This window comes from Mya arenaria, chromosome 5, assembly GCF_026914265.1.
Source record: "Mya arenaria isolate MELC-2E11 chromosome 5, ASM2691426v1".
Classification (NCBI taxonomy): Eukaryota; Metazoa; Mollusca; class Bivalvia; order Myida; family Myidae; genus Mya; species Mya arenaria.
The window spans coordinates 20,478,148-20,500,156 of record NC_069126.1 but is presented as its reverse complement, the minus strand read 5'-3'; the positions used below and the strand labels follow the sequence as shown (position 1 = coordinate 20,500,156).

Here is a 22,009-nt window from a genome sequence, read left to right as displayed (position 1 = left end):
AGTTGTGGTTGCTTTAGTAGTAGTATCAGGAACAGAAGTTGTGTCTGGAACAGTAGTAGTATCTGAAACAGTATTTGTGGTTGCTTCAGTAGTAGTGTTTGCTGCAGTAGTAGTTTCTGGAACAGTAGTTGTGGCTTCTGCAGTAGTTGTGGCTGCTTCAGTTACAGTTACTTGTGCAGTAGTCGTGTCTGGTCCACTAGTTGTGGCTGCTTCAGTAGTAGTGTCTGGAACAGTAGTTGTGTCTGGTGCAGTAGTAGTATCTGGAACAGTAGTTGTGGCTGCTTCAGTAGTTGTGTCTGCTTCGGGAGTAGTTTCTGGAGCCGTAGTTGTGGCTGCTTCCGTAGTAGTATCTGGAACAGTAGTTGTGGCTGCTTCGGTAGTAGTGTCTGCTGCAGTAGTTGTGGTTGCTTCAGTAGTAGTATCTGGAACAGTAGTTGTGTCTGCTTCAGTAGTAGTATCTGGAACGGTAGTTGTGGCTGCTTCAGTAGTAGTGTTTGCTGCAGTAGTAGTATTTGGAACAGTAATTGTGTCTGCTGCAGTAGTTGTGGCTGCTTCAGATGTAGTTACTTGTGCAGTAGTTGTCTCTTGTCCACTAGTTGTGGCAGGTTCAATAGTAGTGTCTGGAACAGTAGTTGTGTCTGGTGCAGTAGTAGTATCTGTAACAGTAGTTGTGGCTGCTCCATTAGTAGTATCTGGAACAGTTGTTGTGGCTGCTTCAGTAGTTGTGGCTGCTTGAGTTGTAGTTACTTGTACAGTAGTTGTGTCTTGTCCACTAGTTGTGGCTGCTTCAGTAGTAGTTTCTGGAACAGTTGTTGTGGCTGCTTCAGTAGTAGTGTCTGCTGCAGGAGTTGTTGCTGTTTCAGTAGTAGTGTCTGCTGCAGTAGTTGTGGCTGCTTCAGTAGTTGTGTCTGCTTCGGTAGTAGTATCTGGAGCAGTAGTTGTGGCTGCTTCAGTATTAGTATCTGGAACAGTAGTTGTGGCTGCTTCGGTAGCAGTTTCTGCTGCAGTAGTTGCGGTTGCTTCAATAGTAGTATCTGAAACAGTAGTTGTGTCTGCTTCAGTAGTAGTATCTGGAAAAGTAGTTGTTGCTGCTTCAGTAGTAGTGTTTGCTGCAGTAGTAGTATCTGGAAAAGTAGTTGTGGCTGCTGCAGTTGTTGTGACTGCTTCAGTTGTAGTTACTTGTGCAGTAGTTGTGTCTGGTCCACTAGTTGTGGCTGCTTTAGTAGTAGTGTCTGGAACAGTAGTTGTGTCTGGTGCAGTAGTAGTATCTGGAACAGTAGTTGTGGCTGCTTCAGTAGTAGTATCTGGAACAGTAGTTGTGGCTGCTTCAGTAGTAGTGTCTGCTGCAGTAGTTGTTGCTGCTTCAGTAGTAGTGTCTGCTGCAGTAGTTGTGGCTGTTTCAGTAGTTGTGTCTGCTTCGGTAGTAGTATCTGGAGCAGTAGTTGTTGCTGCTTCAGTAGTAGTATCTGGAACAGTAGTTGTGGCTGCTTCTGTAGTAGTGTCTGCTGCAGTAGTTGTGGCTGCTTCAGTAGTAGTATCTGGAGCAGTTGTTGTGGCTGCTTCAGTAGTAGTGTCTGCTGCAGTAGTTGTTGCTGCTTCAGTAGTAGTGTCTGCTGCAGTAGTTGTGGTTGCTTCAGTAGTAGTATCTGGAACAGTAGTTGTGGCTGCTTCAGTAGTAGTGTCTGCTGCAGTAGTTGTTGCTGCTTCAGTAGTAGTGTCTGCTGCAGTAGTTGTGGCTGTTTCAGTAGTTGTCTTTGCTTCGGTAGTAGTATCTGGAGCAGTAGTTGTGGCTGCTTCAGTAGTAGTATCTGGAACAGTAGTTGTGGCTGCTTCGGTAGTAGTGTCTTCTACAGTAGTTGTGGCTACTTCTGTAGTAGTATCTGGAACAGTTGTTGTGGCTACTTCAGTAGAAGTGTCTGCTACAGTAGTAGTTGCTGCTTCAGTAGTAGAGTCTGCTGCGGTACTTGTGGCTGCTTCAGTAGTCGTGTCTGCTGCAGTAGTTGTTGCTTCTTCAGTAGTAGTATCTGCTTCAGTAGTTGTGACTGCTTCAGTAGTAGTGTCTGCTGCAGTAGTTGTTGCTTCTTCAGTAGTAGTGTCTGTTGCAGTAGTTGTGGCTGCTTCAGAAGTAGTATCTGGAACAGTAGTTGTGGCTGCTTCAGTAGTAGTGTCTGCTACAGTAGTTGTGGCTGCTTCAGTAGTAGTATCTGGAACAGTAGTTGTGGCTGCTTCAGTAGTAGTGTCTGCTGCAGTAGTTGTGGCTGCTTCAGTAGTAGTATCTGGAACAGTAGTTGTGGCTGCTTCAGTAGTAGTGTCTGCTGCAGTAGTTGTGGCTGCTTCAGTAGTAGTGTCTGCTTCAGTAGCTGTGTCTGCTTCGGTAGTAGTATCTGGAGCCGTAGTTGTGGCTGCTTCAGTAGTAGTATTTGGAACAGTACTTGTGGCTGCTTCAGTAGTAGTATCTGGAACAGCAGTTGTAGCTGCTTCAGTAGAAGTGTCTGCTGCAGTAGTTGTGGCTGCTTCAGTAGTTGTGTCTGAAACAGAAGTTGTTGCTGCTGCAGAAGTTGTGGCTACTTCAGTAGTAGTGTCTGCTACAGTAGTGGTGTCTGATGCAGTTGTTGTGGCTGCTTCAATAGTTGTGTCTGGAACAGTAGTTGTGGCTGCTTTAATAATTGTGTATGCTTCAGTAGTAGTATCTGGAACAGCAGTTGTGGCTGCTTCAGTAGTTGTATCTGGAATATTAGTTGTGGTTGCTTCAGTAGTAGTGTCTGCTGCGGTAGTTGTGTCTGCTTCAATAGTTGTGTCTGGAACAGTAGATGTGGCTGCTGCAGTAGTTGTGGCTGCTTCAGTAGTAGTGTCTGCTGCAGTAGTTGTTGCTTCTTCAGTAGTAGTATCTGGAACAGTAGTTGTGGCTGCTTCGGTAGTTATGTCTGCTTCGGTAGTAGTGTCTGCTGCAGTAGTTGTGGCTGCTTCAGTAGTAGTGTCTGCTGCAGTAGTTGTTGCTTCTTCAGTAGTAGTGTCTGCTGCAGTAGTTGTTGCTGTTTCAGTAGTTATGTCTGCTTCGGTAGTAGTATCTGGAGCAGTAGTTGTGGCTGCTTCAGTAGTAGTATCTGGAACAGTAGTTGTGGCTGCTTCGGTAGTAGCGTCTGCTGCAGTAGTTGTGGCTGCTTCTGTAGTAGTATCTGGAACAGTTGTTGTGGCTGTTTCAGTAGAAGTGTCTGCTGCAGTAGTTGTGGCTGCTTCAGTAGTAGTGTCTACTGCAGTTGTTGTGGCTGCTTCCGTAGTAGTGTCTGCTGCAGTAGTTGTGGCTGCTTCAGTAGTAGTGTCTGCTGCAGTAGTTGTGGCGGCTTCAGTAGAAGTGTCTGTTGTAGTAGATGTGGCTGCTTCAGTAGTTGTGTCTGGAACAGTAGTTGTGGCTGCTTCAGTAGTAGTATCTGGAACAGTACTTGTGGCTGATTCAGTAGTAGTGTCTACTGCAGTAGTTGGGGCTGCTTCAGTAGTTGTGTCTGGAACAGTAGTTGTGGCTGCTTCAGTAGTAGTGTCTGGAACAGTAGATGTGTCTGGTGCAGTAGTAGAATCTGGAACAGTAGTTGTGGCTGCTTCAGTAGTAGTATCTGGACCAGTAGTTGTGGCTGCTTCAGAAGTAGTTTCTGCTGCAGTAGTTGTTGCTGCTTCAGTAGGAGTGTCTGTTGCAGTAGTTGTGGCTGCATCAGTAGTTGTGTCTGCTTCGGTAGTAGTATCTGGAGCAGTAGTTGTGGCTGCTTCAGTAGTAGTATCTGGAACAGTAGTTGTGGCTGCTTCGGTAGTAGTGTCTGCTGCAGTAGTTGTGGCTGTTTCAGTAGTAGTATCTGGAACAGTAGCTGTGTCTGCTTCAGTAGTAGTATCTGGAACAGTAGTTGTGGATGCTTCAGTAGTAGTGTTCGCTGCAGAAGTAGTTTCTGGAACAGTAGTTGTGGCTGCTGCAGTAGTTGTGGCTGCTTCAGATGTAGTTACTTGTGCAGTAGTTGTGTCTGGTCCACTAGTTGTGGCTGCTTCAGTGGTAGTGTCTGGAACAGTAGTTGTGTCTGGTGCAGTAGTAGTATCTGGAACAGTAGTTGTGGCTGCTTCAGTAGTAGTATCTGGAACAGTAGTTGTGGCTGCTTCAGTAGTAGTGTCTGCTGCAGTAGTTGTGGCTGCTTCAGTAGTAGTGTCTGCTGCAGTAGTTGTGGCTGGTTCAGTAGTTGTGTCTGCTTCGGTAGTAGTATCTGGAGCCGTACTTGTGGCTGCTTCAGTAGTAGTATCAGGAACAGTAGTTGTGGTTGCTTTGGTAGTAGTGTCTGTTGCAGTAGTTGTGGCTGTTTCAGTATTAGTATCTGGAACAGTAGTTGTGGCTGCTTCAGTAGTAGTGTCTGCTGCAGTAGTTGTTGCTGCTTCAGTAGTAGTGTCTGCTGCAGTAGTTGTGGCTGCTTCAGTAGTAGTGTCTGCTGCAGTAGTTGTTGCTGTTTCAGTAGTAGTGTCAGCTGCAGTAGTTGTGGCTGCTTCAGTAGTAGTGTCTGTTGCAGTAGATGTGGCTGCTTCAGTAGTTGTGTCTGGAACAGTAGTTGTGGCTGCTTCAGTAGTAGTGTCTGCTGCAGTAGTTGTGGCTGGTTCAGTAGTTGTGTCTGCTTCGGTAGTAGTATCTGGAGCCGTACTTGTGGCTGCTTCAGTAGTAGTATCTGGAACAGTAGTTGTGGCTGCTTTGGTAGTAGTGTCTGTTGCAGTAGTTATGGCTGTTTCAGTATTAGTATCTGGAACAGTAGTTGTGGCTGCTTCAGTAGTAGTGTCTGCTGCAGTAGTTGTTGCTGCTTCAGTAGTAGTGTCTGCTGCAGTAGTTGTGGCTGCTTCAGTAGTAGTGTCTGCTACAGTAGTTGTGGCTGTTTCAGTAGTAGTGTCTGCTGCAGTAGTTGTGGCTGCTTCAGTAGTAGTGTCTGTTGCAGTAGATGTGGCTGCTTCAGTAGTTGTGTCTGGAACAGTAGTTGTGGCTGCTTCAGTAGTTGTGTCTGCTGCAGTAGTTGTGGCTGCTTCAGTAGTTGTGTCTGCTTCGGGAGTAGTTTCTGGAGCCGTAGTTGTGGCTGCTTCAGTAGTAGTATCTGGAACAGTAGTTGTGGCTGCTTCGGTAGTAGTGTCTGCTGCAGTAGTTGTGGTTGCTTCAGTAGTAGTATCTGGAACAGTAGTTGTGTCTGCTTCAGTAGTAGTATCTGGAACAGAAGTTGTGACTGCTTCAGTAGTAGTGTTTGCTGCAGTAGTAGTATCTGGAACAGTAATTGTGTCTGCTGCAGTAGTTGTGGCTGCTTCAGATGTAGTTACTTGTGCAGTAGTTGTGTCTGGTCCACTAGTTGTGGCAGCTTCAATAGTAGTGTCTGGAATAGCAGTTGTGTCTGGTGCAGTAGTAGTATCTGTAACAGTAGTTGTGGCTGCTTCAGTAGTAGTTTCTGGAACAGTAGTTGTGTCTGCTTCAGTAGTTGTGGCTGCATGAGTTGTAGTTACTTGTACAGTAGTTGTGTCTGGTCCACTAGTTGTGGCTGCTTCAGTAGTAGTTTCTGGAACAGTAGTTGTGGCTGCTTCAGTAGTAGTGTCTGCTGCAGGAGTTGTGGCTGCTTCAGTAGTGGTGTCTGCTGCAGTAGTTGTGGCGGCTTCAGTAGAAGTGTCTGTTGTAGTAGATGTGGCTGCTTCAGTAGTTGTGTCTGGAACAGTAGTTGTGGCTGCTTCAGTAGTAGTATCTGGAACAGTACTTGTGGCTGATTCAGTAGTAGTGTCTACTGCAGTAGTTGGGGCTGCTTCAGTAGTTGTGTCTGGAACAGTAGTTGTGGCTGCTGCAGTAGTTGTGGCTGCTTCAATAGTAGTGTCTGCTGCAGTAGTTGTTTCTGCTTCAGTAGTAGTGTCTGCTGCAGTAGTTGTGGCTGTTTTAGTAGTTGTGTCTGCTTCGGTAGTAGTATCTGGAGCAGTAGTTGTTGCTGCTTCAGAAGTAGTATCTGGAACAGTAGTTGTGGCTTCTTCGGTAGTAGTGTCTGCTGCAGTAGTTGTGGCTGCTTTAGTAGTAGTATCTGGAACAGTTGTTGTGGCTGCTTCAGTAGTAGTGTCTGCTGCAGTAGTTGTTGTTGCTTCAGTAGTAGTGTCTGCTGCAGTAGTTGTGGCTGCTTCAGTAGTAGTATCTGGAACAGTAGTTGTGGCGGCTTCAGTAGTAGTGTCTGCTGCAGTAGTTGTTGCTGCTTCAGTAGTAGTGTCTGCTGCAGTAGTTGTGGCTGTTTCAGTAGTTGTGTCTGCCTCGGTAGTAGTATCTGGAGCAGTAGTTGTGGCTGCTTCAGTAGTAGTATCTGGAACAGTAGTTGTGGCTGCTTCGGTAGTAGTATCTGGAACAGTAGTTGTGGCTGCTTCGGTAGTAGTGTCTGCTGCTGTAGTTGTGGCTGCTTCAGTAGTAGTATCTGGAACAGTAGTTGTGGCTGCTTCAGTAGTAGTGTCTGGAACAGTAGATGTGTCTGGTGCAGTAGTAGAATCTGGAACAGTAGTTGTGGCTGCTTCAGTAGTAGTATCTGGACCATTAGTTGTGGCTGCTTCAGAAGTAGTTTCTGCTGCAGTAGTTGTTGCTGCTTCAGTAGGAGTGTCTGCTGCAGTAGTTGTGGCTGGTTCAGTAGTTGTGTCTGCTTCGGTAGTAGTATCTGGAGCCGTACTTGTGGCTGCTTCAGTAGTAGTATCAGGAACTGTAGTTGTGGTTGCTTTGGTAGTAGTGTCTGTTGCAGTAGTTGTGGCTGTTTCAGTATTAGTATCTGGAACAGTAGTTGTGGCTGCTTCAGTAGTAGTGTCTGCTGCAGTAGTTGTTGCTACTTCAGTAGTAGTGTCTGCTGCAGTAGTTTTGGCTGCTTCAGTAGTAGTGTCTGCTGCAGTAGTTGTTGCTGTTTCAGTAGTAGTGTCTGCTGCAGTAGTTGTGGCTGCTTCAGTAGTAGTGTCTGTTGCAGTAGATGTGGCTGCTTCAGTAGTTGTGTCTGGAACAGTAGTTTTGGCTGCTTCAGTAGTTGTGTCTGCTGCAGTAGTTGTGGCTGCTTCAGTAGTAGTGTCTGCTGCAGTAGTTGTGGCTGGTTCAGTAGTTGTGTCTTCTTCGGTAGTAGTATCTGGAATCGTACTTGTGGCTGCTTCAGTAGTAGTATCTGGAACAGTAGTTGTGGCTGCTTTGGTAGTAGTGTCTGTTGCAGTAGTTGTGGCTGTTTCAGTATTAGTATCTGGAACAGTAGTTGTGGCTGCTTCAGTAGTAGTGTCTGCTGCAGTAGTTGTTGCTGCTTCAGTAGTAGTGTCTGCTGCAGTAGTTGTGGCTGCTTCAGTAGTAGTGTCTGCTGCAGTAGTTGTGGCTGTTTCAGTAGTAGTGTCTGCTGCAGTAGTTGTGGCTGCTTCAGTAGTAGTGTCTGTTGCAGTAGATGTGGCTGCTTCAGTAGTTGTGTCTGGAACAGTAGTTGTGGCTGCTTCAGTAGTTGTGTCTGCTGCAGTAGTTGTGGCTGCTTCAGTAGTTGTGTCTGCTTCGGGAGTAGTTTCTGGAGCCGTAGTTGTGGCTGCTTCAGTAGTAGTATCTGGAACAGTAGTTGTGGCTGCTTCGGTAGTAGTGTCTGCTGCAGTAGTTGTGGTTGCTTGAGTAGTAGTATCTGGAACAGTAGTTGTGTCTGCTTCAGTAGTAATATCTGGAACAGAAGTTGTGGCTGCTTCAGAAGTAGTGTTTGCTGCAGTAGTATTATCTGGAACAGTAATTGTGTCTGCTGCAGTAGTTGTGGCTGCTTTAGATGTAGTTACTTGTGCAGTAGTTGTGTCTGGTCCACTAGTTGTGGCAGCTTCAATAGTAGTGTCTGGAACAGCAGTTGTGTCTGGTGCAGTAGTAGTATCTGTAACAGTAGTTGTGGCTGCTTCAGTAGTAGTATCTGGAACAGTAGTTGTGTCTGCTTCAGTAGTTGTGGCTGCTTGAGTTGTAGTTACTTGTACAGTAGTTGTGTCTGGTCCACTAGTTGTGGCTGCTTCAGTAGTAGTTTCTGGAACAGTAGTTGTGGCTGCTTCAGTAGTAGTGTCTGCTGCAGGAGTTGTGGCTTCTTCAGTAGTGGTGTCTGCTGCAGTAGTTGTGGCGGCTTCAGTAGAAGTGTCTGTTGTAGTAGATGTGGCTGTTTCAGTAGTTGTGTCTGGAACAGTAGTTGTGGCTGCTTCAGTAGTAGTATCTGGAACAGTACTTGTGGCTGATTCAGTAGTAGTGTCTACTGCAGTAGTTGGGGCTGCTTCAGTAGTTGTGTCTGGAACAGTAGTTGTGGCTGCTGCAGTAGTTGTGGCTGCTTCAATAGTAGTGTCTGCTGCAGTAGTTGTTGCTGCTTCAGTAGTAGTGTCTGCTGCAGTAGTTGTGGCTGTTTTAGTAGTTGTTTCTGCTTCGGTAGTAGTATCTGGAGCAGTAGTTGTTGCTGCTTCAGTAGTAGTATCTGGAACAGTAGTTGTGGCTTCTTCGGTAGTAGTGTCTGCTGCAGTAGTTGTGGCTGCTTCAGTAGTAGTATCTGGAACAGCTGTTGTGGCTGCTTCAGTAGTAGTGTCTGCTGCAGTAGTTGTTGCTGCTTCAGTAGTAGTGTCTGCTGCAGTAGTTGTGGCTGCTTCAGTAGTAGTATCTGGAACAGTAGTTGTGGCGGCTTCAGTAGTAGTGTCTGCTGCAGTAGTTGTGGCTGCTTCAGTAGTAGTGTCTGCTGCAGTAGTTGTGGCTGCTTCGGTAGTAGTATCTGGAACAGTAGTTGTTGCTGCTTCAGTAGTAGTATCTGGAACAGTAGTTGTGGCTTCTTCGGTAGTAGTGTCTGCTGCAGTAGTTGTGGCTGCTTCAGTAGTAGTATCTGGAACAGCTGTTGTGGCTGCTTCAGTAGTAGTGTCTGCTGCAGTAGTTGTTGCTGCTTCAGTAGTAGTGTCTGCTGCAGTAGTTGTGGCTGTTTTAGTAGTTGTTTCTGCTTCGGTAGTAGTATCTGGAGCAGTAATTGTTGCTGCTTCAGTAGTAGTATCTGGAACAGTAGTTGTGGCTTCTTCGGTAGTAGTGTCTGCTGCAGTAGTTGTGGCTGCTTCAGTAGTAGTATCTGGAACAGCTGTTGTGGCTGCTTCAGTAGTAGTGTCTGCTGCAGTAGTTGTTGCTGCTTCAGTAGTAGTGTCTGCTGCAGTAGTTGTGGCTGCTTCAGTAGTAGTATCTGGAACAATAGTTGTGGCGGCTTCAGTAGTAGTGTCTGCTGCAGTAGTTGTTGCTGCTTCAGTAGTAGTGTCTGCTGCAGTAGTTGTGGCTGTTTTAGTAGTTGTGTCTGCTTCGGTAGTAGTATCTGGAGCAGTAGTTGTTGCTGCTTCAGTAGTAGTATCTGGAACAGTAGTTGTGGCTTCTTCGGTAGTAGTGTCTGCTGCAGTAGTTGTGGCAGCTTCAGTAGTAGTATCTGGAACAGTAGTTGTGGCTGCTTCAGTAGTAGTGACTGCTGCAGTAGTTGTTGCTGCTTCAGTAGTAGTGTCTGCTGCAGTAGTTGTGGCTGCTTCAGTAGTAGTATCTGGAACAGTAGTTGTGGCGGCTTCAGTAGTAGTGTCTACTGCAGTAGTTGGGGCTGCTTCAGTAGTTGTGTCTGGAACAGTAGTTGTGGGTGCTGCAGTAGTTGTGGCTGCTTCAGTAGTAGTGTCTGCTGCAGTAGTTGTTGCTGCTTTAGTAGTAGTGTCTGCTGCAGTAGTTGTGGCTGTTTTAGTAGTTGTGTCTGCTTCGGTAGTAGTATCTGGAGCAGTAGTTGTTGCTGCTTCAGTAGTAGTATCTGGAACAGTAGTTGTGGCTTCTTCGGTAGTAGTGTCTGCTGCAGTAGTTGTGGCTGCTTCAGTAGTAGTATCTGGAACAGTTGTTGTGGCTGCTTCAGTAGTAGTGTCTGCTGCAGTAGTTGTTGATGTTTCAGTAGTAGTGTCTGCTGCAGTAGTTGTGGCAGTTTCCGTAGTTGTGTCTGCTTCGGTAGTAGTATCTGGAGCAGTAGTTGTGGCTGCTTCAGTAGTAGTATCTGGAACAGTAGTTGTGGCTGCTTCGGTAGTAGTATCTGGAACAGTAGTTGTGGCTGCTTCGGTAGTAGTGTCTGCTGCTGTAGTTGTGGCTGCTTTAGTAGTAGTATCGGGAACAGTAGTTTTGGCTGCTTCAGTAGTAGTGTCTGGAACAGTAGATGTGTCTGGTGCAGTAGTAGAATCTGGAACAGTAGTTGTGGCTGCTTCAGTAGTAGTATCTGGACCAGTAGTTGTGGCTGCTTCAGAAGTAGTTTCTGCTGCAGTAGTTGTTGCTGCTTCAGTAGGAGTGTCTGTTGCAGTAGTTGTGGCTGCATCAGTAGTTGTGTCTGCTTCGGTAGTAGTATCTGGAGCAGTAGTTGTGGCTGCTTCAGTAGTAGTATCTGGAACAGTAGTTGTGGCTGCTTCGGTAGTAGTGTCTGCTGCTGTAGTTGTGGCTGCTTCAGTAGTAGTATCTGGAACAGTAGTTGTGGCTGCTTCAGTAGTAGTGTCTGGAACAGTAGATGTGTCTGGTGCAGTAGTAGAATCTGGAACAGTAGTTGTGGCTGCTTCAGTAGTAGTATCTGGACCAGTAGTTGTGGCTGCTTCAGAAGTAGTTTCTGCTGCAGTAGTTGTTGCTGCTTCAGTAGGAGTGTCTGCTGCAGTAGTTGTGGCTGCATCAGTAGTTGTGTCTGCTTCGGTAGTAGTATCTGGAGCAGTAGTTGTGGCTGCTTCAGTAGTAGTATCTGGAACAGTAGTTGTGGCTGCTTCGGTAGTAGTGTCTGCTGCAGTAGTTGTGGCTGTTTCAGAAGTAGTATCTGGAACAGTAGTTGTGTCTGCTTCAGTAGTAGTATCTGGAACAGTAGTTGTGGATGCTTCAGTAGTAGTGTTTGCTGCAGAAGTAGTTTCTGAAACAGTAGTTGTGGCTGCTGCAGTAGTTGTGGCTGCTTCAGATGTAGTTACTTGTGCAGTAGTTGTGTCTGGTCCACTAGTTGTGGCTGCTTCAGTGGTAGTGTCTGGAACAGTAGTTGTGTCTGGTGCAGTAGTAGTATCTGGAACAGTAGTTGTGGCTGCTTCAGTAGTAGTATCTGGAACAGTAGTTGTGTCTGCTTCAGTAGTAGTGTCTGCTGCAGTAGTTGTGGCTGCTTCAGTAGTAGTGTCTGCTGCAGTAGTTGTGGCTGGTTCAGTAGTTGTGTCTGCTTCGGTAGTAGTATCTGGAGCCGTACTTGTGGCTGCTTCAGTAGTATTATCAGGAACATTAGTTGTGGCTGCTTTGGTAGTAGTGTCTGTTGCAGTAGTTGTGGCTGTTTCAGTATTAGTATCTGGAACAGTAGTTGTGGCTGCTTCAGTAGTAGTGTCTGCTGCAGTAGTTGTTGCTGCTTCAGTAGTTGTGTCTGGTGCAGTAGTTGTGGCTGCTTCAGTAGTAGTATCTGCTGCAGTAGTTGTGGCTGTTTCAGTAGTAGTGTCTGCTGCAGTAGTTGTGGCTGCTTCAGTAGTAGTGTCTGTTGCAGTAGATGTGGCTGCTTCAGTAGTTGTGTCTGGAACAGTAGTTGTGGCTGTTTCAGTAGTTGTGTCTGCTGCAGTAGTTGTGGCTGCTTCAGTAGTTGTGTCTGCTTCGGGAGTAGTTTTTGGAGCCGTAGTTGTGGCTGCTTCAGTAGTAGTATCTGGAACAGTAGTTGTGGCTGCTTCAGTAGTAATGTCTGCTGCAGTAGTTGTGGTTGCTTCAGTAGTAGTATCTGGAACAGTAGTTGTGTCTGCTTCAGTAGTAGTATCTGGAACAGAAGTAGTGGCTGCTTCAGTAGTAGTGTTTGCTGCAGTAGTAGTATCTGGAACAGTAATTGTGTCTGCTGCAGTAGTTGTGGCTGCTTCAGATGTAGTTACTTGTGAAGTAGTTGTGTCTGGTCCACTAGTTGTGGCAGCTTCAATAGTAGGGTCTGGAACAGCAGTTGTGTCTGGTGCAGTAGTAGTATCTGTAACAGTAGTTGTGGCTGCTTCAGTAGTAGTATCTGGAACAGTAGTTGTGTCTGTTTCAGTAGTTGTGGCTGCTTGAGTTGTAGTTACTTGTACAGTAGTTGTGTCTGGTCCACTAGTTATGGCTGCTTCAGTAGTAGTTTCTGGAACAGTAGTTGTGGCTGCTTCAGTAGTAGTGTCTGCTGCAGGAGTTGTTGCTGCTTCAGTAGTAGTGTCTGCTGCAGTAGTTGTGGCTGCTTCAGTAGTTGTGTCTGCTTCGGTAGTAGTATCTGGAGCAGTAGTTGTGGCTGCTTCAGTAGTAGTATCTGGAACAGTAGTTGTGGCTGCTTCGGTAGTAGTGTCTGCTGCAGTAGTTGCGGTTGCTTCAATAGTAGTATCTGAAACAGTAGTTGTGTCTGCTTCAGTAGTAGTATCTGGAACAGTAGTTGTTGCTGATTCAGTAGTAGTGTTTGCTGCAGTAGTAGTATCTGGAACAGTAGTTGTGGCTGCTGCAGTTGTTGTAACTGCTTCAGTTGTAGTTACTTGTGCAGTAGTTGTGTCTGGTCCAGTAGTTGTGGCTGCTTTAGTAGTAGTGTCTGGAACAGTAGTTGTGTCTGGTGCAGTAGTAGTATCTGGAACAGTAGTTGTGGCTGCTTCAGTAGTAGTATCTGGAACAGTAGTTGTGGCTGCTTCAGTAGTAGTGTCTGCTGCAGTAGTTGTGGCTGCTTCAGTAGTAGTGTCTGCTGCAGTAGTTGTGGCTGTTTCAGTAGTTGTGTCTGCTTCGGTAGTAGTATCTGGATCAGTAGTTGTGGCTGCTTCAGTAGTAGTATCTGGAACAGTAGTTGTGGCTGCTTCGGTAGTAGTGTCTGCTGCAGTAGTTGTGGCTGCTTCAGTAGTAGTATCTGGAACAGTTGTTGTGGCTGCTTCAGTAGTAGTGTCTGCTGCAGTAGTTGTTGCTGCTTCAGTAGTAGTGTCTGCTGCAGTAGTTGTGGCTGCTTCAGTAGTAGTATCTGGAACAGTAGTTGTGGCTGCTTCAGTAGTAGTGTCTGCTGCAGTAGTTGTGGCTGTTTCAGTAGTTGTGTCTGCTTCGGTAGTAGTATCTGGAGCAGTAGTTGTGGCTGCTTCAGTAGTAGTATCTGGAACAGTAGTTGTGGCTGCTTCGGTAGTAGTTTCTGCTGCAGTAGTTGTGACTGCTTCTGTAGTAGTATCTGGAACAGTTGTTGTGGCTACTTCAGTAGAAGTGTCTGCTGCAGTAGTAGTTGCTGCTTCAGTAGTAGTGTCTGCTGCGGTACTTGTGGCTGCTTCAGTAGTCGTGTCTGCTGCAGTAGTTGTTGCTTCTTCAGTAGTAGTGTCTGCTTCAGTAGTTGTGACTGCTTCAGTAGTAGTGTCTGCTGCAGTAGTTGTGGCTGCTTCAGTAGTAGTGTCTGCTGCAGTAGTTGTGGCTGCTTCAGTAGTAGTATCTGGAACAGTAGTTGTGGCTGCTTCAGTAGTAGTGTCTGCTGCAGTAGTTGTGGCTGCTTCAGTAGTAGTATCTGGAACAGTAGTTGTGGCTGCTTCAATAGTAGTGTCTGCTGCAGTAGTTGTGGCTGCTTCAGTAGTAGTATCTGGAACAGTAGTTGTGGCTGCTTTAGTAGTAGTGTCTGCTGCAGTAGTTGTGGATGTTTCAGTAGTAGTGTCTGCTTTAGTAGTTGTGTCTGCTTCGGTAGTAGTGTCTGGAGCCGTAGTTGTGGCTGCTTCAGTAGTAGTATCTGGAACAGTAGTTGTGGCTGCTTCAGTAGTAGTATCTGGAACAGCAGTTGTAGCTGCTTCAGTAGAAGTGTCTGCTGCAGTAGTTGTGGCTGCTTCAGTAGTAGTGTCTGAAACAGAAGTTGTTGCTGCTGCAGTAGTTGTGGCTACTTCAGTAGTAGTGTCTGCTGCAGTAGTGGTGTCTGTTGCAGTAGTTGTGTCTGAAACAGAAGTTGTGGCTGCTGCAGTAGTTGTGGCTGCTGCAGTAGTTGTGGCTTCTTCAGTAGTAGTGTCTGCTGCAGTTGTTGTGGCTGCTTCAGTAGTTGTGTCTAGAACAGTAGTTGTGGCTGCTTTAGTAGTTGTGTCTGCTTCAGTAGTAGTATCTGGAACAGCAGTTGTGGCTGCTTCAGTAGTTGTATCTGGAATATTAGTTGTGGTTGCTTCAGTAGTAGTGTCTGCTGCGGTAGTTGTGACTGCTTCAATTGTTGTGTCTGGAACAGTAGGTGTGGCTGCTGCAGTAGTTGTGGCTGCTTCAGTAGTAGTGTCTGCTGCAGTAGTTGTTGCTTCTTCAGTAGTAGTATCTGGAACAGTAGTTGTGGCTGCTTCGGTAGTAGTGTCTGCTGCAGTAGTTGTGGTTGCTTCAGTAGTAGTATCTGAAACAGTAGTTGTGTCTGCTTCAGTAGTAGTGTTTGTTGCAGTAGTAGTATCTGGAACAGTAGTTGTGGCTGCTGCAGTAATTGTGACTGCTTCAGTTGTAGTTACTTGTGCAGTACTTGTGTCTGGTCCACTAGTTGTGGCTGCTTTAGTAGTAGTGTCTGAAACAGTAGTTGTGTCTTGTGCAGTAGTAGTATCTGGAACAGTAGTTGTGGCTGCTTCAGTAGTAGTATCTGGAACAGTAGTTGTGGCTGCTTCAGTAGTAGCGTCTGCTGCAGTAGTTGTTGCTGCTTCAGTAGTAGTGTCTGCTGCAGTAGTTGTGGCTGCTTCAGTAGTAGTGTCTGTTGCAGTAGATGTGGCTGCTTCAGTAGTAGTGTCTGGAATAGTAGTTGTGGCTGCTTCAGTAGTAGTATCTGGAACAGTAGTTGTGGCTGCTTCAGTAGTAGTGTCAGCTGCAGTAGTTGTTGCTGTTTCAGTAGTTGTGTCTGCTTCGGTAGTAGTATCTGGAGCAGTAGTTGTGGCTGCTTCAGTACTAGTATCTGGAACAGTAGTTGTGGCTGCTTCGGTAGTAGCGTCTGCTGCAGTAGTTGTGGCTGCTTCTGTAGTAGTATCTGGAACAGTTGTTGTGGCTGCTTCAGTAGAAGTGTCTGCTGCAGTAGTTGTTGCTGCTTCAGTAGTAGTGTCTGCTGCAGTTGTTGTGGCTGCTTCCGTATTAGTGTCTGCTGCAGTAGTTGTGGCTGCTTCAGTAGTAGTGTCTGCTGCAGTAGTTGTTGCTGTTTCAGTAGTTGTGTCGGCTTCGGTAGTAGTATCTGGAGCAGTAGTTGTGGCTGCTTCAGTACTAGTATCTGGAACAGTAGTTGTGGCTGCTTCGGTAGTAGCGTCTGCTGCAGTAGTTGTGGCTGCTTCTGTAGTAGTATCTGGAACAGTTTTTGTGGCTGCTTCAGTAGAAGTGTCTGCTGCAGTAGTTGTTGCTGCTTCAGTAGTAGTGTCTGCTGCAGTTGTTGTGGCTGCTTCCGTAGTAGTGTCTGCTGCAGTAGTTGTGGCTGCTTCAGTAGTAGTGTCTGCTGCAGTAGTTGTGGCGGCTTCAGTAGAAGTGTCTGTTGTAGTAGATGTGGCTGCTTCAGTAGTTGTGTCTGGAACAGTAGTTGTGGCTGCTTCAGTAGTAGTATCTGGAACAGTACTTGTGGCTGCTTCAGTAGTAGTGTCTACTGCAGTAGTTGGGGCTGCTTCAGTAGTTGTGTCTGGAACAGTAGTTGTGGCTGCTGCCGTAGTTGTGGCTGCTTCAGTAGTAGTGTCTGCTGCAGTAGTTGTGGCTGCTTCAGTAGTAGTGTCTGCTGCAGTAGTTGTGGCTGTTTCAGTAGTTGTGTCTGCTTCGGTAGTAGTATCTGGAGCAGTAGTTGTTGCTGCTTCAGTAGTAGTATCTGGAACAGTAGTTGTGGCTGCTTCGGTAGTAGTGTCTGCTGCAGTAGTTGTGGCTGCTTCAGTAGTAGTATCTGGAACAGTAGTTGTGGCGGCTTCAGTAGTAGTGTCTGCTGCAGTAGTTGTTGCTGCTTCAGTAGTAGTGTCTGCTGCAGTAGTTGTGGCTGTTTCAGTAGTTGTGTCTGCTTCGGTAGTAGTATCTGGATCAGTAGTTGTGGCTGCTTCAGTAGTAGTATCTGGAACAGTAGTTGTGGCTGCTTCAGTAGTAGTGTCTGCTGCAGTAGTTGTGGCTGCTTCTGTAGTAGTATCTGGAACAGTTGTTGTGGCTACTTCAGTAGAAGTGTCTGATGCAGTAGTAGTTGCTGCTTCAGTAGTAGTGTCTGCTGCGGTACTTGTGGCTGCTTCAGTAGTAGTGTCTTCTGCAGTAGTTGTTGCTTCTTCAGTAGTAGTGTCTGCTTCAGTAGTTGTGACTGCTTCAGTAGTAGTGTCTGCTGCAGTAGTTGTGGCTGCTTCAGTAGTAGTGTCTGCTTCAGTAGTTGTGGCTGCTTCAGTAGTAGTATCTGGAACAGTAGTTGTGGCTGCTTCAGTAGTAGTGTCTGCTGCAGTAGTTATGGCTGCTTCAGTAGTAGTATCTGGAACAGTAGTTGTGGCTGCTTCAGTAGTAGTGTATGCTGCAGTAGTTGTGGCTGCTTCAGTAGTAGTATCTGGAACAGTAGTTGTGGCTGCTTCAGTAGTAGTGTCTGCTGCAGTAGTTGTGGCTGCTTCAGTAGTAGTGTCTGCTTCAGTAGTTGTGTCTGCTTCGGTAGTAGTATCTGGAGCCGTAGTTGTGGCTGCTTCAGTAGTAGTATCTGGAACAGTAGTTGTGGCTGCTTCCATAGTAGTATCTGGAACAGCTGTTGTAGCTGCTTCAGTAGAAGTGTCTGCTGCAGTAGTTGTGGCTGCTTCAGTAGTAGTGTCTGCAGCAGTAGTTGTTGCTGCTACAGTAGTAGTTTCTTTTGCCGTTGTTGTGGCTGCTTCAGTAGTTGTGTCTTCTGCAGTAGTTGTTGCTTCAGTAGTAGTGTCTGCAGCAGTAGTTGTGGCTACATCAGTAGTAGTATCTGGAACCGTAGTGGTGTCTGCTGCAGTAGTTGTGGCTGCTTCAGTTGTAGTTACTTGTGCAGTAGTTGTGTCTGGTCCATTAGTTTTGGCTGCTTCAGTAGTAGTGTCTGGAACAGTAGTTGTTTCTGGTGCAGTAGTTGTGGCTGCTTCAGTAGAAGCGTCCGGAACAGTAGTTGGGGCTGCTTCAGTAGTTGTGTCTGGAACAGTAGATGTGTCTGGTGCAGTAGTTGTGGCTGCTGCAATAGTAATGTCTGGAACAGTAGTTGTGGCTGCTTCAGTAGTAGTGTCTGGAACAGTAGCTGTGGCTGCTTCAGTAGTTGTGTCTGGAACAGTACTTCTGTCTGGTACAGTAGTTGTGTTAGCCTCAGTGTTAGTTTTAACAACAGTTGTATTGGCATTTTCAGTTGTAGTCCCGGTTTCAGAAGTGGCAGATACTGTAGTTATAGTGGCACCCTCAGTATGATTTGTTGAATTTACGTATTTAGCGTAGAAAAGTAATAGGAAGCAGACTCTTTGGATAGTTTTTATCCTGAAATTATAAAACAAAATGCTGTTTTTACTTGAATATAACCTAATAGAAAGATGAAATGTCTTTGCAAATTATTATGTGTGAGCACATTCCCGCGAGTGTATTTCTCTTGTTAACGTATGTATGTGCGTGTGGTCGTGCGAGTCACTGTGTGTGTTTTGTGTTTATAATTTAAAATGTTCAAGCAGACAACTTGTTGTACAAACCCTTCATGACGAATACTGTATTGTTATTGATATATAAAGTTGCTGTAATAGCTTAACACAGAAACTTTACCTATTATGAAACATGATTGTAATTTAAAACAAGCTTAATGGTATACAAGATGGAAAATGTGCGCGGTTTTTTTTTTATAGAAATAAAATGTAAACACCACAGATGGATAGAATATATGTGTAACATACAATAAACATGTCGGACGCAGTTTTTTGTATTATGTAGTAAGGTTAATAGACACCAAGTTTGTTGAAAAAAAAAAGAGAAAAATATAACGTAAAACGCAATAATCAATAAAATACGGTTTTAAAATATCGTTATTACACGGCCGCTTTTCGTTCTCCGGGAAACTTTTAAAGACAAGCGGAAGTATTCCTTTTGACCTTCAAACGTAAGAATACAACCTACATTTTCAGCCAATGAAATTGCAGAAAGGCAACCATTAAGTAGTAGACTTAATCATTAAGATTTTCAACTTCCGCGCGTGTTTAAATGTATCAACCAATGAGGTTATACTCTAAGTCAGATGACATGAAGTGAATTTTTAATGATTTGGAAGGACTCGTTCGCTACGCTCACTCCGCTCATTCTTAATCATTAAGAATTCACTTCATGTCATCTAACTATTACTTTTATTTGCTGTGTATTGAATCACGTCGTTTTTTTTAGCATTTGATTGGTCTAAAAAATATAGGTCAAACCAATCGAAAAAGCCACGCCTAAAACAAGTTCTCTTCAACAGGTTTTGTTATCTTTAGAAACTTTCATTGGACGAGACGATTTGGGTTTTTTCGATTGCTTTTTAACCTTGCCCGTGTTCGAGGACAGCTTCCTACATCATGTACAACAACAGTACAATGAACATGAAACTTGTTTATTATTATTAAATTCATTCGAGTACACAATAACGGATTTGATTTAAACACAAGCGTTTCTCAAATTGAAATAATAAATGCAAACTAGGTAAGAACAGTGTGAGAAATAGGTGGCAAAATGCCCTTCTGCCAACGAATGATCTTACAAAAAAGGTTTTTTAATGTTTCGTTTTTGTTTCAAGATCTTCAATTGACCTTATCGATTTCTACGCATAATAAAACACTGGAACTACGACTTAAAAACATTATAAGCGTAATAACTGAACGCGTCAGCAATGACGAAATTCCTTACAGACACATATGTTCATGACATGGTTTAATTCTCTGCATAACAAAGAACTATACTGAGGCTGCAACTACAAGGGGTGTTACACTGTATTCTGATGTGCTTGTCACATTAAGGACACACTATAATGCATCAGTCAAATGTAACCACGCCCCCCCCCCAAAGGTCCGGGGGTATACCGGGGATAGCCGGGAATGGGCCGTGTTTTTACCTTCCATGTGGCCCCGCAGTGCCGGGTGAATGCTGTGGTTTTGTCTTCGCGCCAAAAATAGCAGGGGATGGGCGTTAGCTATTGTCCTTGGGGTGCGGGGGCATTTGGCGGGGAATTTACCAGAAGTTTGTCTCCGCAGTGTGGGAATTTTTCCCGGGCTTGGCTGGACCGAAAGTCAAAGTCCCCGCTATTCCCCGGACCTTGGGGGCGTGGTTACAATTGACCGGTGCATAAACACACTCCGCCACTTTCATTCCTCAAAACTCACATATTGCGCTGAGGTGTATTTTACTTAGCTCCGTAATTATTATAAAAGTTTACCAAGTAACAATAGTCAAACTCAGTTGTCGCTATGGCCTCACTTTCGACATTACTATTCAATGTCGCTTAACAATGTACTGCTCCTGTAAGGACAAAACCACAGTGAAAGATAAATGTGGGAGCAACCCCATACATCCACTGTGTTAAATATTCCAAACATATGTAATCATTAACAGAAAAAGACGTGCGCCGTCACCTCCAAAACCAACGACAATAAATTAAGGCTCCAGCGTGTAATGGGGCTTTGGTGGCGCCTCCAACAATAAATCTAGGTTAGAATCAGGCTATGGCGAGGCGTTCTGACGTTATGCATACATGCTTTTCTACCATTATAGATTGAACAACTCACTAGGGCCAGTGGCGTCGTTGTTATTATTCTATTCTTTGTAGTTCTCGTCTTTCTCAATATACCTTTTGGGGACTGCGAGGAATACAGAATGTTTTATTGACCTTAAAACACGCCTTAACACGGCCTTAAATCATTAAAGCTGCTTTCTCACAGATTTCCTTTTTTTACAACTTTTTATTTTATTTTTTGTCTTGAAATGAGCAAATGTTTGGATATCTGCAAACCAGTGATAAATGACTGCTGACAAAACATTTGATCGCAGATTTTTATATTTTCAGTTCAAAAACTAATGTTTATGGCTTAAAGCGTTACTAATGGTTTAAGAAAAATGCATAAAACATCAATTTTTGATCTTAAATAGAAAAATACGCGACTGATTTTCGCATAAATTGGCTCTATCGAAGACAAAAAAAGAAGAAATGTCAACACGATCAATCTGTGAGAGTGCAGCTTTAAGCTTAAGGAATTGATTTGCTTAAAGCTGCACTATCACAGATTGGCATCATTTTTTATTTGTTTTTGTTTCAGCATCAGTTGGTTTTGGTATCAATGCCTTCAATTCAGTCATATAAGATTACTCGCAATAGAACAGATCTCAATTGTTTGGAAAACTGCCGAAAATATATTTTTTTCTTAAATCGTTTTTGTAAAAAAAAACCATCAATTTTCGAACGTACATATGAACAACTGCGAACTGATCTTTTGTCAGCAATCTTATCATTGGTTTTAAGACATTTACGCAAAAGTTGGCTCATTCCAAGACAAAAAAATGTCAAACGGTCAATCTGTGAGGGTGCAGCTTTAAGTTAAATGATTTAAGGCAGTAATAAGTATTGATACTCAAATTCCGATGCATGATGACCTTCTAACATTTGGATAGCGTTTTTTACAAAAATAAAAGTGTAGATAAAGGATATTTAAATATTATACGGAAGAAAAAAAACATGCTTTTAATATTGGTCTCTAAAGTAGAAACTTGAAACGGATACAACCTATGACACGCCTGACAAGTTTACGTACTAAGAGATAATGTAACAGGTAAATGCACTCGGAGAGGTCACCAAGCCATGAGCATCATGTATACTGTATCAAAAAACAATGTTTATATCTGAGTTTAACATGATGAAATGGCGTTAATAGACACTATATTTTTAGAAAGCAGCGCAATTTGTTTTCTTAAATAATTGTATATGCATTAATCTTTTAAACATACCAATGACGATCACATGAACCCGCATTCTTTATTAATAATGAATAAAACAATACATACTATCATATTAATTTCATTTACATCTAATATTAGGATCATGACTTTAAGATATAAAATGCGAAAGAGTACATCAGCTCACTTGTGGATAATTATAAGTGGTTCCGCTTCGCCACTTATGACCAGTTCTTGTTCTTTTCATTTGCATAAAACTGCACCTTGAAAATGATACCGACTGTGTTTCAATGTATTGAATTATCTATATAATATCAAACCAATAGAGGCTATTGAGTTGGTCTTCGTTTTTCAATGCATACATGCCATTGAATACGGAGGAAAAAATTCCAAATATTGGAAAAAATGATCAAAAGAGTGAATGGAAATGACGAACTTTTTGGCGTATAGGCAAGGTTAATTATGATAAATGCCTACGATTTATCGATAACAACTTGTCGTGTTCGTGACATATAGTAATATGAAAAGATTTTTTCGCTAAAGAACATGACTAATTATATAAATAGTTGTGCAATTATCATGTCTATGCATTTATTCAACCGAATAATAAGGCAACGATTATGTTTATGGTACCCGGAAGAGTTAAAAGTGAACACCGCAAAGTCCTTGCTTACATGACTTCTATACTAACGTGACTTGCTAAAATTTTTGTAAAAGCGCTAGATTTTTTATATAACGCTTAACATCAATATGATATACACTAATTCCTGTACATATAACAAGATGGAGCTTTGAAAAGACATAATACTAGTACATGTAGACAGGTTAGTCTACCATAATACTAGTACATGAAGACAGGTTAGTCTTCCATAATACGAGTACATGAAGACAGGTTAGTCTTCCATAATACGAGTACATGAAGACAGGTTAGTCTTCCATAATACTTGTACATGAAGACAGGTTAGTCTTCCATAATACTAGTACATGAAGACAGGTTAGTCTTCCATAATACTTGTACATGAAGACAGGTTAGTCTTCCATAATACTTGTGCATGAAGACAGGTTAGTCTTCCATAATACTTGTGCATGAAGACAGGTTAGTCTTCCATAATACTTGTGCATGAAGACAGGTTAGTCTTACATAATACTTGTACATGAAGACAGGTTAGTCTTCCATAATACTTGTGCATGAAGACAGGTTAGTCTTCCATAATACTTGTACAT

The 22,009-nt window shown here is 44.0% G+C and overlaps 1 protein-coding gene across 1 annotated transcript; it reads right to left on the bottom strand.

Annotated features, from left to right (window-relative positions):
• Window positions 1-743: 743 nt before the first annotated feature.
• LOC128235518 (streptococcal hemagglutinin-like) lies at window positions 744-20,861 on the bottom strand. The gene is made up of 10 exons (XM_052950328.1): window positions 20,837-20,861; window positions 9,651-10,397; window positions 8,323-8,489; window positions 7,966-7,990; window positions 6,598-7,838; window positions 5,526-6,162; window positions 4,180-4,925; window positions 2,433-2,528; window positions 1,180-1,293; window positions 744-875 (listed from the first exon to the last, which is right to left on the bottom strand). The coding sequence occupies exons 1-10, from the start codon at window positions 20,859-20,861 to the stop codon at window positions 744-746; spliced, it is 3,930 nt and encodes a 1,309-aa protein (XP_052806288.1).
• Window positions 20,862-22,009: the final 1,148 nt, after the last annotated feature.